Source organism: Natator depressus, chromosome 1 (genome assembly GCF_965152275.1).
Source record: "Natator depressus isolate rNatDep1 chromosome 1, rNatDep2.hap1, whole genome shotgun sequence".
Taxonomy (NCBI): Eukaryota; Metazoa; Chordata; order Testudines; family Cheloniidae; genus Natator; species Natator depressus.
Window position 1 is genome coordinate 10,274,065 of NC_134234.1, and position 12,873 is coordinate 10,286,937.

The 12,873-nt window shown below is 49.0% G+C and overlaps 1 protein-coding gene across 3 annotated transcripts in view; it reads left to right on the plus strand.

The window, feature by feature from the left end:
- The window catches only part of ARRB1 (arrestin beta 1), a 175,365-nt gene that overhangs the window by 111,827 nt on the left and 50,665 nt on the right, over positions 1-12,873 (plus strand). For all 3 annotated transcript variants that reach the window (XM_074954585.1, XM_074954578.1, XM_074954593.1), the window contains one exon: positions 11,352-11,412. In XM_074954585.1, the coding sequence (XP_074810686.1) occupies positions 11,352-11,412 (61 nt within the window). The remainder of the gene's footprint in view (positions 1-11,351; positions 11,413-12,873) is intronic.

Genomic DNA, 12,873 nt, shown 5'->3' on the forward strand with positions numbered 1-12,873 from the left:
CTGAATTTCAACAGCTCATGAAGTGGGGGGGCATGACTCATCGCGGCAGCATCTGCCATGCAGCGGGAACTGTGTGCATCAGTTACCCAGGGGCGTGCACGGTGCACCCTCTCTGCTCCTTTCTCACCAGGAGGCTGAGCTGGGACTAAAACTCGGCTCTCCTGAGTCCTGTCCAGTGTCCTAGCCACTGGCCCACACTACCTCAGCCCAAGCAGGGCTCGAGAGCCATCCTAACATGGGCTTGTAAGCCCCCGCATGGCTAAGCAGGGGGCACATGGATGCTGCTGCTCATTAACCTGAGCAGGCTTGCTTCACTGTTTCCCTTGCCTTCCCCCCACTATTGTGTTACGGGGGAAACTGAGGCACGGAGCATGCCAGAGACTCCTGGAAGGCCACTCGGTTCTTTGTCATTGCACGTAGCAAGAGCCTGAAACAGGCAAGACAGACAAGGGCTGTAAGAAAGGGACTGTTATCCTCATTTTGCTAACGGGAAACTGAGGCACAAAAAGACAACCGCGCAGACCCTCAGTGGTATTTAGGTGCCTCCCTCCCAGTGGGAGTTGCAGTCCCTGCAGTGGGGAGTTTGAATCCCAGCAGTACCTACTCGTGGTTTTACTGCCGCCTTCCCTCTTTGTCTGACATGGAGACAGTCAGCTCTCTGGGGCCAGGATTTGGGTGAGACCGGACCCAGCCCAGACACCCACCTGGGGTTCTCAGGTGCTTCCACAATCTTAAGCCTGCAATCCACTGGGCCGTCGTCATCCAGCCCTTGCCAGGCATACGTCTGCAGCTCATCCGACCTGCCCGTCACTCCGCATGGCAGTCGGATGCCCTTGCTGTTTCCTCTCCCCGCGGAGCCAAGAGCCGGTGGATTGTGTGCAGGGAGCGTGCATAGGTGACCTCATTCTGTACAGCAGAGCTGGGCACAGGCCTCCTGGCACCTCCCGTCGCGGTCACAGGGCTTGTTTTATGGGCCGCTAATGATCGGATGTGTTTATACAACCCTCTCCTTCCAAGTGCTGCTGACAAGTGGGCCCGCTCGCGGCCAGGGCTATGAAGGGAAATGGAATTAGCCAGGAGACCATATGTTCCCAGGCCAGGCTGCTTCCCTGGCGTCTTTTCAATCTCATTGTCCTCTCCGCTGATGCCATTCTGGGCAGTTTGGATTAACCCCCGGCCGCAGGGTCTGACTCTCAGGAACCACGCACACAGCCTCTCCCACACAGAGCCCTGGGCTGGCACGTTCCAGCCGCCTGGCTCTCGGACTGACCCACTGTAAGGCTCGCTCCATGGTATCCCTGGGGAAGCGTGGTCCTGGGGCCGGGGCTGGGGGCTAAGCGGACGCTGTCCTGAGCTGGGGGGCTCCGTTGGGAAGACTTGAGCTTGTAGGAGTGGGAGTTGACCGCAGACAGAGGGGGGAATGGCTTTAGTGAGGGATGAAATTCCAGGCACCAGGGGCAGGCTTGGGGGTGAGAGCAGGAGAAGGGATGGGGTAGCAGGGCCGGAGGAGGGGGCAGGGGCCCGGAGGGGGCGGTGTTGGGGCCGGATGGGGAAGGCTGGAGGAGGAGGCAGGGGCCCGGAGGAGGCGGTGTTGGGGCCGGATGGGGAAGGCCGGAGGAGGGGGCAGGGGCCCGGAGGGGGCGGTGTTGGGGCTGGATGGGGAAGGCCGGTGGAGGCGGTGAAGGAATCTGGAGGGATGGGAGAGGAGGGGACCATCACTCCTTGTTGTAATAGAGCCGGGGAGAAGCAGGGAGGCATGCAGGAGTCACGGCCGCCGGGTCGGAGGAGGAGAGCCAGGAAGAGCTGTGTTAGACACCGCTGGGGACTGGTGCTGCATTGAGAGCTCAGGAGAGCAGTGGCCTATGGGTATTCCTCACCAGGCTGTTAGTGACGACTTCTGGGTGGGGCCAGGAGGTCTGTGTCTATGGCCTCTTCCGGCCAGGGAAGGGCAAAAGCTCCGTGACCTCTTCCCAGCCCCACCTAGTCGCACCAGGGAAGGAGACTGGTTAAGGGAGCAGCTGCAGGTCTGGAGTCTCGGTTATAGTCCTGGCTCTATCACTGTTTCCCTTTGGGCCCTGGGGAAATTCACGTCACCGCTCCGTGCCTCAGTTTCCCCATTGGGACCATGAGGGTAGTAATGCTGCTCACCCCCCTAGGCAAAGTTCTCTGAGTGCTACACCCTTCCAACCAAAGATGGCAGGTCCCTTTCCCACTCAGGCTTGGATGCCTCCGTATTAGTCGTGACTATCCTCACGGCCGTTCGTGGAGGTGCTTAGCGAGTGAGCACAGCAAGTCGCAGCCAAGTACCGGCGACAAGCCCCAGCCTGGACAAGCTGCCAGTCCCTGCTGTGTTTTCATTGGTGGAGTCCTACAGGGTCTCTTCGGTCAAAGGACGGGAGCTAGAAGAGCGGCATGAGCCTGGCGCCTGAGACCAAGTCCCCTTGCGGCCCCTGAGTCCCATACCCAGAGCTGAGCCTGAGCCATGCTGACACCTCCCCTTCCTGCAGGGGGCAGCAACCAAGGCCTTGCTCCTTCCCATCCCCCACTCCTAGGGACAAGTGCGGCTTCATGGTTCAAGCCCAGGTCTGGGTGTCTTAGTCCATCTCTTGTGATGCACAGCGGCTAACGGCTTGGCTGGCCCCTCGCCATGCCGTCTGGTTAGAGAGCAGCTCCCCTGGGGGATCATGCAACACAAGCAATCTCGGAGCGCTTTGGCAGGGGCACATCCGGGGAGCTGGCACCAGGGAAATGTTTACAGCACAGCAGAAAGCAAGCAGCTGGGTGGCCAGCCGGTCCTGAGCCACAGCCAGCTTCATCAGTGGGGAGATCGGCAGCTGGGCGCTTGCTGCCGATCGGCTGCCTGGAGTCTGGGCGCCGCACAGGGAAGGAAAACCTACGTAATGAGAAGCAGGGGCCTCGTCAAGCTAGCCGGGGGTAGGGTTGCCAACTTTCTAATTCCAGAAAACCGAACACTCTGGCCCCGAGGCCCCGCCCCTTCATGAGGCCCCACCCCCGCTCACTCCATCTCCCTCCGTTAGGACCACACATTATCACAGCTGCAATGGGTCCATTAAAGGCCCATTCCTGAAGCCTAAATACAAATCCATACAGCACAACCACAGAAATGCCCCTGTCCAGATACCTCTATAAATAAATCTGTAGAAACTGACTTCCACACCTACAGGCAGATACACGTGTATTCATGTGTACACGTCTGGCATGCACTAACACATATACTGTTATTTAATATTATTTAATATTACATATTATTTAATATTACAATTGTTGTTCAGTGCCTAGAGACCCCAGCTAAGATCAGGGCTCCAGGGTGGTAGGTGCTGAGCAGACACATAAAAAGAGAGAGTCTGCAACAAAGAGTTTATAATGTAGCTAGACAAAGGTGGGGAGAAATGTCTGGTACATCGGCTCTTCTGCAATTACTAGTCAACAACATTCACTTTTTAAGAAATAATACATTGCTTTTAGAGTGCCCTCCTCTTTTAGAAACTTGCTATGAAATGAACACACACATATTTTAGGTCATCAATCTTTTTGTGCGCAGGCCAGCAAAAGGAATAAAAGTCAAAGAGTTAGGCTGCAAACTGTATTCACCCAGGTATACACACATGTGGCAGTACACGCGCCTCCCTACACAAAGACACACAGTCTCTTACACACATAACAATGCATGCCCACACTTGCCTACACAGTGTTGCAAATTATACCTGACAGGTCATGCGCAGTTTGAGTCTAGGCTGAGGCACACGAACAAAGTCCACAACTGCAGAGTTCCCAAAGATATTAAGTTTATTACGCTCGAGCATGGTGCCCCCCTACTAGTCAGAAGGGGACCCCGAATGCAGGTTATACAGAGATTATATACCTTTTAGCAAAGCATGTTGCTCTTGTGCATCGGAAACCTTAGCCAATGGACAAACCCTTTCCTTATCTACCACCTGTCCCTGCTAGGTACATTCCCCGTGCTAGACCATTACTTCAGCTACACAGCATGGGCCCAAAGCAATGCACCAGTAGCCTTTCTTATCAGGATGGGAGGCCCACATCAAAAGGCCAGGAGGCAGGGAGTTAGGAACAGACAAAGAACAGAAACCGGGAGTCGAGACAGTCTGGAGGGGGCGGGGGGCGGCTTTCCACAGGAATGCAGTACCTAAGGAACACTCCTCCAGGTGCATGATGTGCTTGCTTTTAGACAATGGTGGGCCCCAAACCAAAATGGAGTCACATATGCTAACTTTTCCTTAACAACAGAGACATATTTTCCATACACTTTCCCAGGGGCTGCCTAAGTCACCCAACCGGGAAGGGAGGAGGGTGGGCTGGAGGGGAAAAGATGTGGTGGGGGGGCGGGGAGGGAGTGGACGACGCCCAGATACTAGGGTGTCGGGCATCACTATGAAACCCTACGATAGATTGAGCCAGGGTGATTTCATATCATTTTCCATTGCGGCTTGAAGTGGAAGCACAGGTCCAAACACACATTCACACCAAAGCACAAAGGAGATTTCCATATTGATCCCTCTGCACCGTAAGTATCAGGCCATCCCTGCGGGACCCAGAGGTCAGGGCGAGCACTGACAGGATCCCAGCCCTTCCTAGAGAAACACTTGTCTCCCATCACTCAGAGCTGCAGCTCTTTAACCGTAAGTTGGCTGCTTCCTCCCCCTGGGGTCCCTGCAACAGATGAGGGGTGGGGGGCAAGAGATACAGCACACAGCCGAAGTGATGAGGGCGCTGCTAGGTGCCTGGCTTACTCGTTGTTTGCTGTGGTTGGTTCTACCTCCTTCCCGTGTAGATGGACAATGGGTGAAAGCTCCTGTAGCCTGTGACACAAACACTGGTGACTCGTATTTCTTTCTTCAGTGCTGTGTGGGGAATTCAGCTTTCAGAACTTCTCATTTAAGCAGATGATTGTCCCCCAGGCAGGACTTAGGGGCCAAATCGTGATAAAATCGGACACCGACAAATCAAGTATAAGCCACTGGGTTGATTAGGGGCTTTGCAAATCTTATTTAAAGCCATGTCAGATGGATGTGATATATAACAAGTTGCGCTTCCAGAACATCTAAACCACATTGTAAGCTGCCTGATACCATCCGTTGGTTGCATGTACATCTAATAGCTCGTCTCAGAGAGTCCCTCCGACAGCCATATTACACTGATTCAAATCTTCACCCTTCTGCTCTCCCTGCTTACGGGTTTCTCTTGGAGATGGAGCCAGAGAGACCCCACCCATGCAGGCACCTCAAATAGAACTAACTGGGGTAACTAACTGACTTCCCGCAGGACGTTCCTTCGGCCACAGGGAGAACTGGAAATATGTAACACAGGCAAACAAAGACATGAGGAATCCAGCCTGATGCCCCAGTTAACCACATCGGCTGTGCCAAACAGAGGATTTTCTCAAGCTTGTTAACGCATTTAAAATAAGCAGATTAACTCGAACTGGGTTCCTGGATGCACCTGACTAGATTCTGGCAGCAATCCCAGTGAGCTGTTTTTACCTTGTTACTGTCTAGAAATCCATATATTGGCTGATGATCATTGCCCTTGGGAATGCGAGCTCGTGAGAGGAGAGAACCCCCCTAGCTAAACTTCAGATAAACCCCAAATCAAGGCAAAATTCAGCCCAAATGGCCAAGTTTTTCCTAGTTCTGGGGTGAAAGCATGATGGACGCAGAGCCTTTCAGGTGTTTCCTGCTTGAAACCATGAATTTCATCGCTGGCACCCAAATCCTAACTTGGTGTAGGCCCAGAGTGTTCTATTGATTTGCTTGATACTTATGGTGTATTCAGCAAAGGCTTGGTAATGTACTGACTGCCATCTTGGTCATCACCAGCGATTGGCCCTGGGAACTTCAGAGCTACACAAATCTGCCTCTACAGCTTGAGCTGAAGAACAAGGCCCCTAGCTTGGAGATGTGGCAGCTAAAGCCTGCGCAGAGCAGGCGTGTGGGCTGGTGGGCAAAGGAGGGGGGATTCCTAACAAACGCTGATTTGCGGGTTGCCATAGTGTCAGAAAACCTTTCCTCCAATGAAGCTTGAGTTTCAGGTTTGTATTGCGTCCGGGTCTCCCCTTTAGGAAATGATCAGGAGACCCAACATGATGGAAACAGATACAGCTCTCTGATCCAGGGAGCAGCCATCATCTGCTGGTGGGAACTGGACTGAGCAGAGGGTAATTGAACAAGAGGTTTTCTAGCTATCCTACCAGGCGAGAGCTGGACGATCCAACTGCACTTACGGACTGTCCCATGGAACAGATATACACAGCACCCGAAAGCAGGCACCATAATGGAAACGACCCAGGCATGAACTCATAAACCAGCTGTCGTGTTTAATGGGGCTATCCTGTATATTAAAAGAAAATCATTCAATAAATAACCAGGAGGAGCATTGGGAGAGACCTTCCCCAGAGTAGGGTCCTTTACCTCTTCACAAAACACTGAGGATTTTCTTTTTAATGTTAATTCTTGTCCTACTTAAGGACCCTAGTGGTGAAAATTTGGCAAACCCAGACGTTTTAATGGCTCATTCTTGGCCAATCCAGCCAAATGGGGGACCTGGAGTCGACTATTTAGATCTGGATTAGACCATGAGAATGTCCATACGGAATCAGACCAATGGTCCATCTAGCCCAATATCCTGCTTTCTGACGGTGGCTGGTGTCAGATGCTTCAGAGGGAATGAACAGAACAGGGCAATTTCAAGTCACCCATCCCCTGTTGTCCTATCCCACCTTCTGGCATTTGGAGGTTTATGGACACCCAGAGCATGAGATTGCATCCCTGACCGTCTTGGCTAATAGCCATTGATGGACCTATCCTCCATGAACTTATCTAATTCTTTTTTGAACCCAGTTATGCTTTTGATCTTGACAACATCCCATAGCGATGAGTTCCATAGGTTGACTGTATGTTGTATGAAGAAATACTTCCTTTTGTTTGCGTTAAACCTGCTGGATCTAAATTTCATTGGGTGTCTCCTGGTTCTTGTGTTATGCAAAGCAGCAAATAACACTTCCATATTCACTTTCTCCACACCAGTCAAAATTTTATAGACCTCTGTAATATCCCCCCTTAGGTTTCAGTGGTAGCGGTGTTAGTCTGTATCAGCAAAAAAACCGAGGAGTCCTTGTGGCACCTTAGAGACTAACAAATTTATTTGAGCATAAACTTTTGTGGGCTAGAACCCACTTCATCAGATGTATGAAGTAAAAGATACAGGAGCAGGTATAAATACATGAAAGGATGTGGGTTGCTTTACCAAGTGTTAGAACAGTCTAACGAGATAAATCAATTAACAGCAGGATACCAAGGGAGGAGGAATAACTTTTGAAGGGGTAAGAGAGTGGCCAACTACAGACAGTTGACAAGAAGGTGTGAGTAACAGTAGGGAGAAATTAGTATTGGGGAAATTAAGTTGAGTTTTTGTAATGACTCAACCATTCCCAGTCTTTATTCAGGCCTAATCTGATGGTATCTAGTTTGCAAATTAATTCCAGTTCTGCAGCTTCATGTTGGAGTATGATTTTGAAGTTTTTTTGTTGAAGAATTGCCACTTTGAGGTCTCCAACGAAGATCGCAGCTGCACATTGAGTGGATGTTTTCAGAGAACTATCCACAATGACTCCAAGATCTCTTTCTGGGGTGGTAACAGCTAATTTAGACCCCATCATTTTGTATGTAGAGTTGGGATTATGTTTTCCAATGTGCATTACCTTGCATTTACCATCGCTGAATTTCATCTGCTATTTTGATGCCCAGTGACCCAGTTTTGTGAGATCCCTTTGTAACTCTTCCCAGGCAGCTTTGGACTTAACTATCTTGAGAAATTTTGTATCATCTGCAAATTTTGCCATTTCACTCTTTGCCCCTTTTCCCAGATAATTTCTGAATATGTTGAATAGGATTGGTCCCAGTACAGACCTCTGGGGGACACCACTATTTACCTCTCTCCATTCTGAAAACTAACCATTTATTCCTACCCTTTGTTTCCTGTTTTTTAACCAGCTACTGATCCATAAGAAGACCTTCCCTCTTATCCCATGACAGCTTACTTTGCCTAAGAGCCTTTGGTGAGGGATCTTGTCAAAGGCTTTCTGAAAGTCCAAGTACACTGTATCCACCAGATCACCCTTGCCCACATGTTTGTTGACCCCCCTCAAAGAATTCTAATAGATTAGTGAGGCATGATTTCCCTTTACAAAAGTCCTGTTGACTCTCCCCCACCAAATCACGTTTATCTATGTCTTATAATTTTGTTCTTTACGATAGTTTCAACCAATTTGCCCACTACTGAAGTTAGACTTACCAGCCTGTAATTGCCGGGATCTCCTCTGGAGCCTTTTTTTAAAATCAGTGTCACATTAGCTATCCTCCAGGCATCTGGTACAGAGACAGATTTAAGTGATCAGTTACATACCACAGTTAGTAGTTCCACAATTTCATATCTGAGTTCTTTCAGGACTCTTGGGTGAATACCATCTGGTCCTTGTGATTTATTACTGTTTAATTTATCAATTTGTTCCCAAACCACCTCTAGTGACACCTCAATCTGGGACAGTTCCTCAGATTTGTCACCTAAAAGGAATGGCTCAGCTATGGGAATCCCCCTCACATCCTCTGCAGTGAAGACCAATGGAAAGAATTCATTTAGCTTCTCCACAATGGCCTTATCTTCCTTGAGTGCTCCTTTATCATCTCGATCGTCCAGTGGCCCCACTGTCTGTTTGGCCACCTTCCTGCTTCTGATGTACTTAAAAAACATTTTTTGCTGTCAGTTTTTGTGTCCTTTGCTAGTTGCTCCTCAGATTCTTTCTTGGCCTGCCATATTAGACTTTTACTTGCCAAAGTTTATTCTCCTTTCTATTTTCCTCAGCAGGATTTGACTTCACACATTTAAAGGCTGCATTTTTGCCTTTAACTGCCTCTTTTACTGTACTGGTTAGCCATGGTGGCATTTTTGGTCCTCTGCTGGTTTTCGTTTGTTTGATTGTTTTCTTTTTAATTTGGAATATACCTTTAATTTGAGCCTCTACTGTGGTGTTTTTAAATTGTCTTCATGCAGTTTGCAGGTGTTTCACCCTTATGACTGTTCCTTTTAATTCTAATTTCCATTTAATTAGCTTCCTTTTCATTGTGCAGGGTTCCTATTTTCGACGTTAAATGCTACTATCGTGGGTTTGTTAGGCATTTCCCCCCTACAAGAATGTTAAATTTAATTACATCATGATTGCTATTACCAAGTGGCTCAGCTAAATTCACCTCTTGGACCAGATTCTTTGCTCCACTCAGGACTAAATCAAGAATTGCCTCCCCCCTTGTGGGTTCCAGGACTAGCTGCAGAGGGGTGTAGAGATATAAAGTAAATTATGCGGTGACGTTGCACTCTATATGATTTTATGAAAATATGCTAATGAGTATGAATATAATGTAACTGGAATATGCTTCTTGCAAAAGGTCTCTTGTAAGGTATCATTACAAAGCTTATAATCTACTGAGTGTGGTCATCCTATTTGTATGTACGTATCATTCTTGTGTCTGAAACTAGAAATAAGAAATATAACTCTGATGTCCTATTGTAATTATGCAAAGTGTGGGCCATTAATGGTAGTTTGGAATTTTGATGGCTCCCATTAACTAGGACAATTGACTGTTGATGGCTCTGTTTACTTGTAAGTCTTCCTGTATACCTGTGTCTGGCAAGTGGGTAATAAAGTCTTACAGTGACAGTGATCATGTCACCTGAACTGGAATCCATCTTTAACCTGGTGCTTTTCCATTTAGAGGGAGGGATGGGAACCCAGAGAGGGACAAAGGATTCCCACCTTGTGCAAAAGTTATACAAGGGGCTGGAACAGAACAAAGGAGGTTACAATCATGAGAAAGCCCCTAGCTACCATCTGAGCTGGAACAAGGACTGTACCAGGGGAAAGGATTGGGCCCAGAGTAGGAAGGAGTCCAGTCTGTGAAAAAAGTTTATTGAAACATCTCTGAGGATGAGATTTACCTGTATTCAGTTTTCTTACTGTATTAGGCTTAGACTTGCATGTTTTATTTTATTTTGCTTGGTAATTCACTTTGTTCTGTCTGTTATTACTTGGAACCACTTAAATCCTACTTTTTGTATTTAATAAAACCAGTTTTTACTTATTAATTAACCCAGAGTATGTATGAATCCCTGGGGGGGCAAACAGCTGTGCATATCTCTCTATCAGTGTTATAGAGGGCAAACAATTTATGAGTTTACCCTGTATAAGCTTTAAACAGAGTAAAACAGATTTATTTGGGGTCTGGACCCCAATGGGAGTTGCGTATCTGAGTGTTGGAGACAGGAGCACTTCTTAAGCTGTTTTCAGTTAAGCCTGCAGCTTTTCGGGGACGTGGTTCAGACCTGGGTCTGGGTTTGTAGCAGGCTCGTGTGTCTGGCACAACCAGGCAGGGCACTGAAGTCCCAAGCTGGCAGGGAAAACAGGCTCAGAGGTAGCCTCAGCACATTGGATGGCAGCTCCCAAGGGGGGTTCTGTGACCCAAGCCATCACGTGGATCTTGCTGTGTCTACCTCCAGAGCTAGAGGAGCACAGTGGCTTCATTAGCAATGCTCCTTGCTGGTCATTCTAAAGCGTCTGTGACAAACGGGGCGGTGAATGATCACTGGTGGCCAAAGAGGCTAAAATCTATTAAAGAATTGTTAATGCTGCTCCTAAAACTGGATATTATGTCCCACCCCTCTGCCCGCCGACGGCCACCCCAGAGATCACATCTCACCACCACACAGAACATGTCCTGTCCCATGACCTGGAGACAGCTATCCCAGAAATCACATCCCAACCCACCACCCCACAGACCATGTTCCTTCCCCACTGCCCCAGAAACCATAGGAAGAGATCATATCCTCTTGTGCCATCCCAGAGAGCGTGTCTCATCCCCCAGAGAAGGCCCCATCCCACCACCCTAAAACCCAGAGACCACGGCCCATGTCACCAACCTGGTGGTTACAGTCTTGGAGCGCCGCCATCCTGGAGACTTTAGATATTCTGCTTTGGTGGAATTATAGCACTGCTTCCCCTAATCCAAAGGTGAGCATTTTTAACACTTTAAGAGTAGTCTAAATTCACCAGTAAAAAGCAAACAGTCCTAGAGGTTTTAACTGGAAGTGAACTGAAACCACACTGAAAATAAGAGGTCTTGCACCCCATGTAGTCGGGCTGGGAGCCACTGCCTTTGTATTCTGGCCTCTCTTGGACACAAGCGGTGTTGAGGAAAGGTGAAATGATGGCAATGCTTTGTCCTGCCTCTCATTCCCTTTGTGTTTGTCTCTTCTCCTGCCAGCTCACCGTCTACCTTGGGAAGAGGGACTTTGTCGACCACATAGATGTTGTGGATCCTGTTGGTAAGTCAGCCTTCGGTTTGGTTTAGTGCAACGTAACAGGGACTTGGTTGAATTCACAGGGCAGACATGATGTGACTAGAAAACCCTGTGTGCTGGTAGAAGGTACTTTTGCTTTGTATTAATTCCAAGTACAGCACGTCCGGAACTTTGTTCTTTCATAACAGGTTTGCTGTACGTTCCAATTAGGCATCAGATGTAGAGGTTTTCCACAGGACCATGTTCCCTCCGTTGCTAATGGGATTTGTTCCAATGCCAATTTTAAGCGTGAGGAGAGAATGTTCTCTCCTCTAACTGCTAACTGATTGGATTCTACACTCCTGAGATGGAGCATTATTGTTACGGTAGCACCCAGGGGCTCAGGATAATGGCCCCACTGGGCAGGATGGTGGAAGGCAGTGCATGCCTCAGAGAGCTCACATTATTATGCAAAGGCCCGATGCAAGTTGATTAAGTACTATTATTAAACACTTGGATTGCAATGAACAATAAGATCCAGATAAAACAATACAGTAGATAGGAACAATCCCAGCTGGCTAGAGGCTTCACAAGAGGCTCTTCAGAGGGGTTTGGAAGGAGACAGGGCAGAGGTTTATGGACTAGTTCTAGCCATAATGATGCAGACCCCTAGTGTGGACATGCAGTGCCAGCATAAAGAGGGACTTGCAGCTCATGGCCTAGACGTCCGCCTTGACACCGCTTCAGTGCGTCAGCAGCCTGGCTTTCCATCGCTGGGGCTGTGTTGTTGTGGCCGCTCAGGCAGGGAGACGCCCGCTGCACACAAGCCCTCAGTGACCAGTCGTGCTCTCACTTATCAAAGGCGGTGACAAAACTCCCCATGACTGTGGTGTCTGCAGGATCGGGCCATCGGTCGGTGCCAGACTGTGCTTCTGACCCAAACTCGGCAAGCAGAGACACCCAGATTTGGAGAACGCTTCCCCTTTAACTCCCCTCCAGTTGCAAATGAGCTGGTTTCTGTGTGTCTAGGCCATGCACGTCCCAGGATAACAGCTGCACGAGCTCTGGGGGGGGAGGCTTATTTTTTGTTTCAGGCGTGACATTCCGAAAGCGGTTTCTGATACAATAAGAGGAGTTCCGGCTGTCCAGCCGCTGCAGCCTAGTATCCCCCTTTGGAAAACAACAACGAACTTGCCGCGTTTTGGGTGCAGTGACTCTTTCTTATCAGGATCCCCCTGGGGGTTTGTCACGTGTGCAGCTCACGTGCCTGTGAAGCACTGTCGGGATTACAACACAGCACACAGCCCCCTGGGCTGAAGTGGGCTCCTGGAAGGGTTTGACACAATGGGGTTCTGATTTGTGGAGGGGGAACTAGTCCAGCTCCGTTCCCAGCAGAGTTCCTGGGTGACGCTGGGAGATCATTTCCCAGGATTTTACTCCACATTATTTATTATTTGTATTGAAGTTCCACCCAGAAGCCCTGGCTGAATCATAGAATCATAGAAG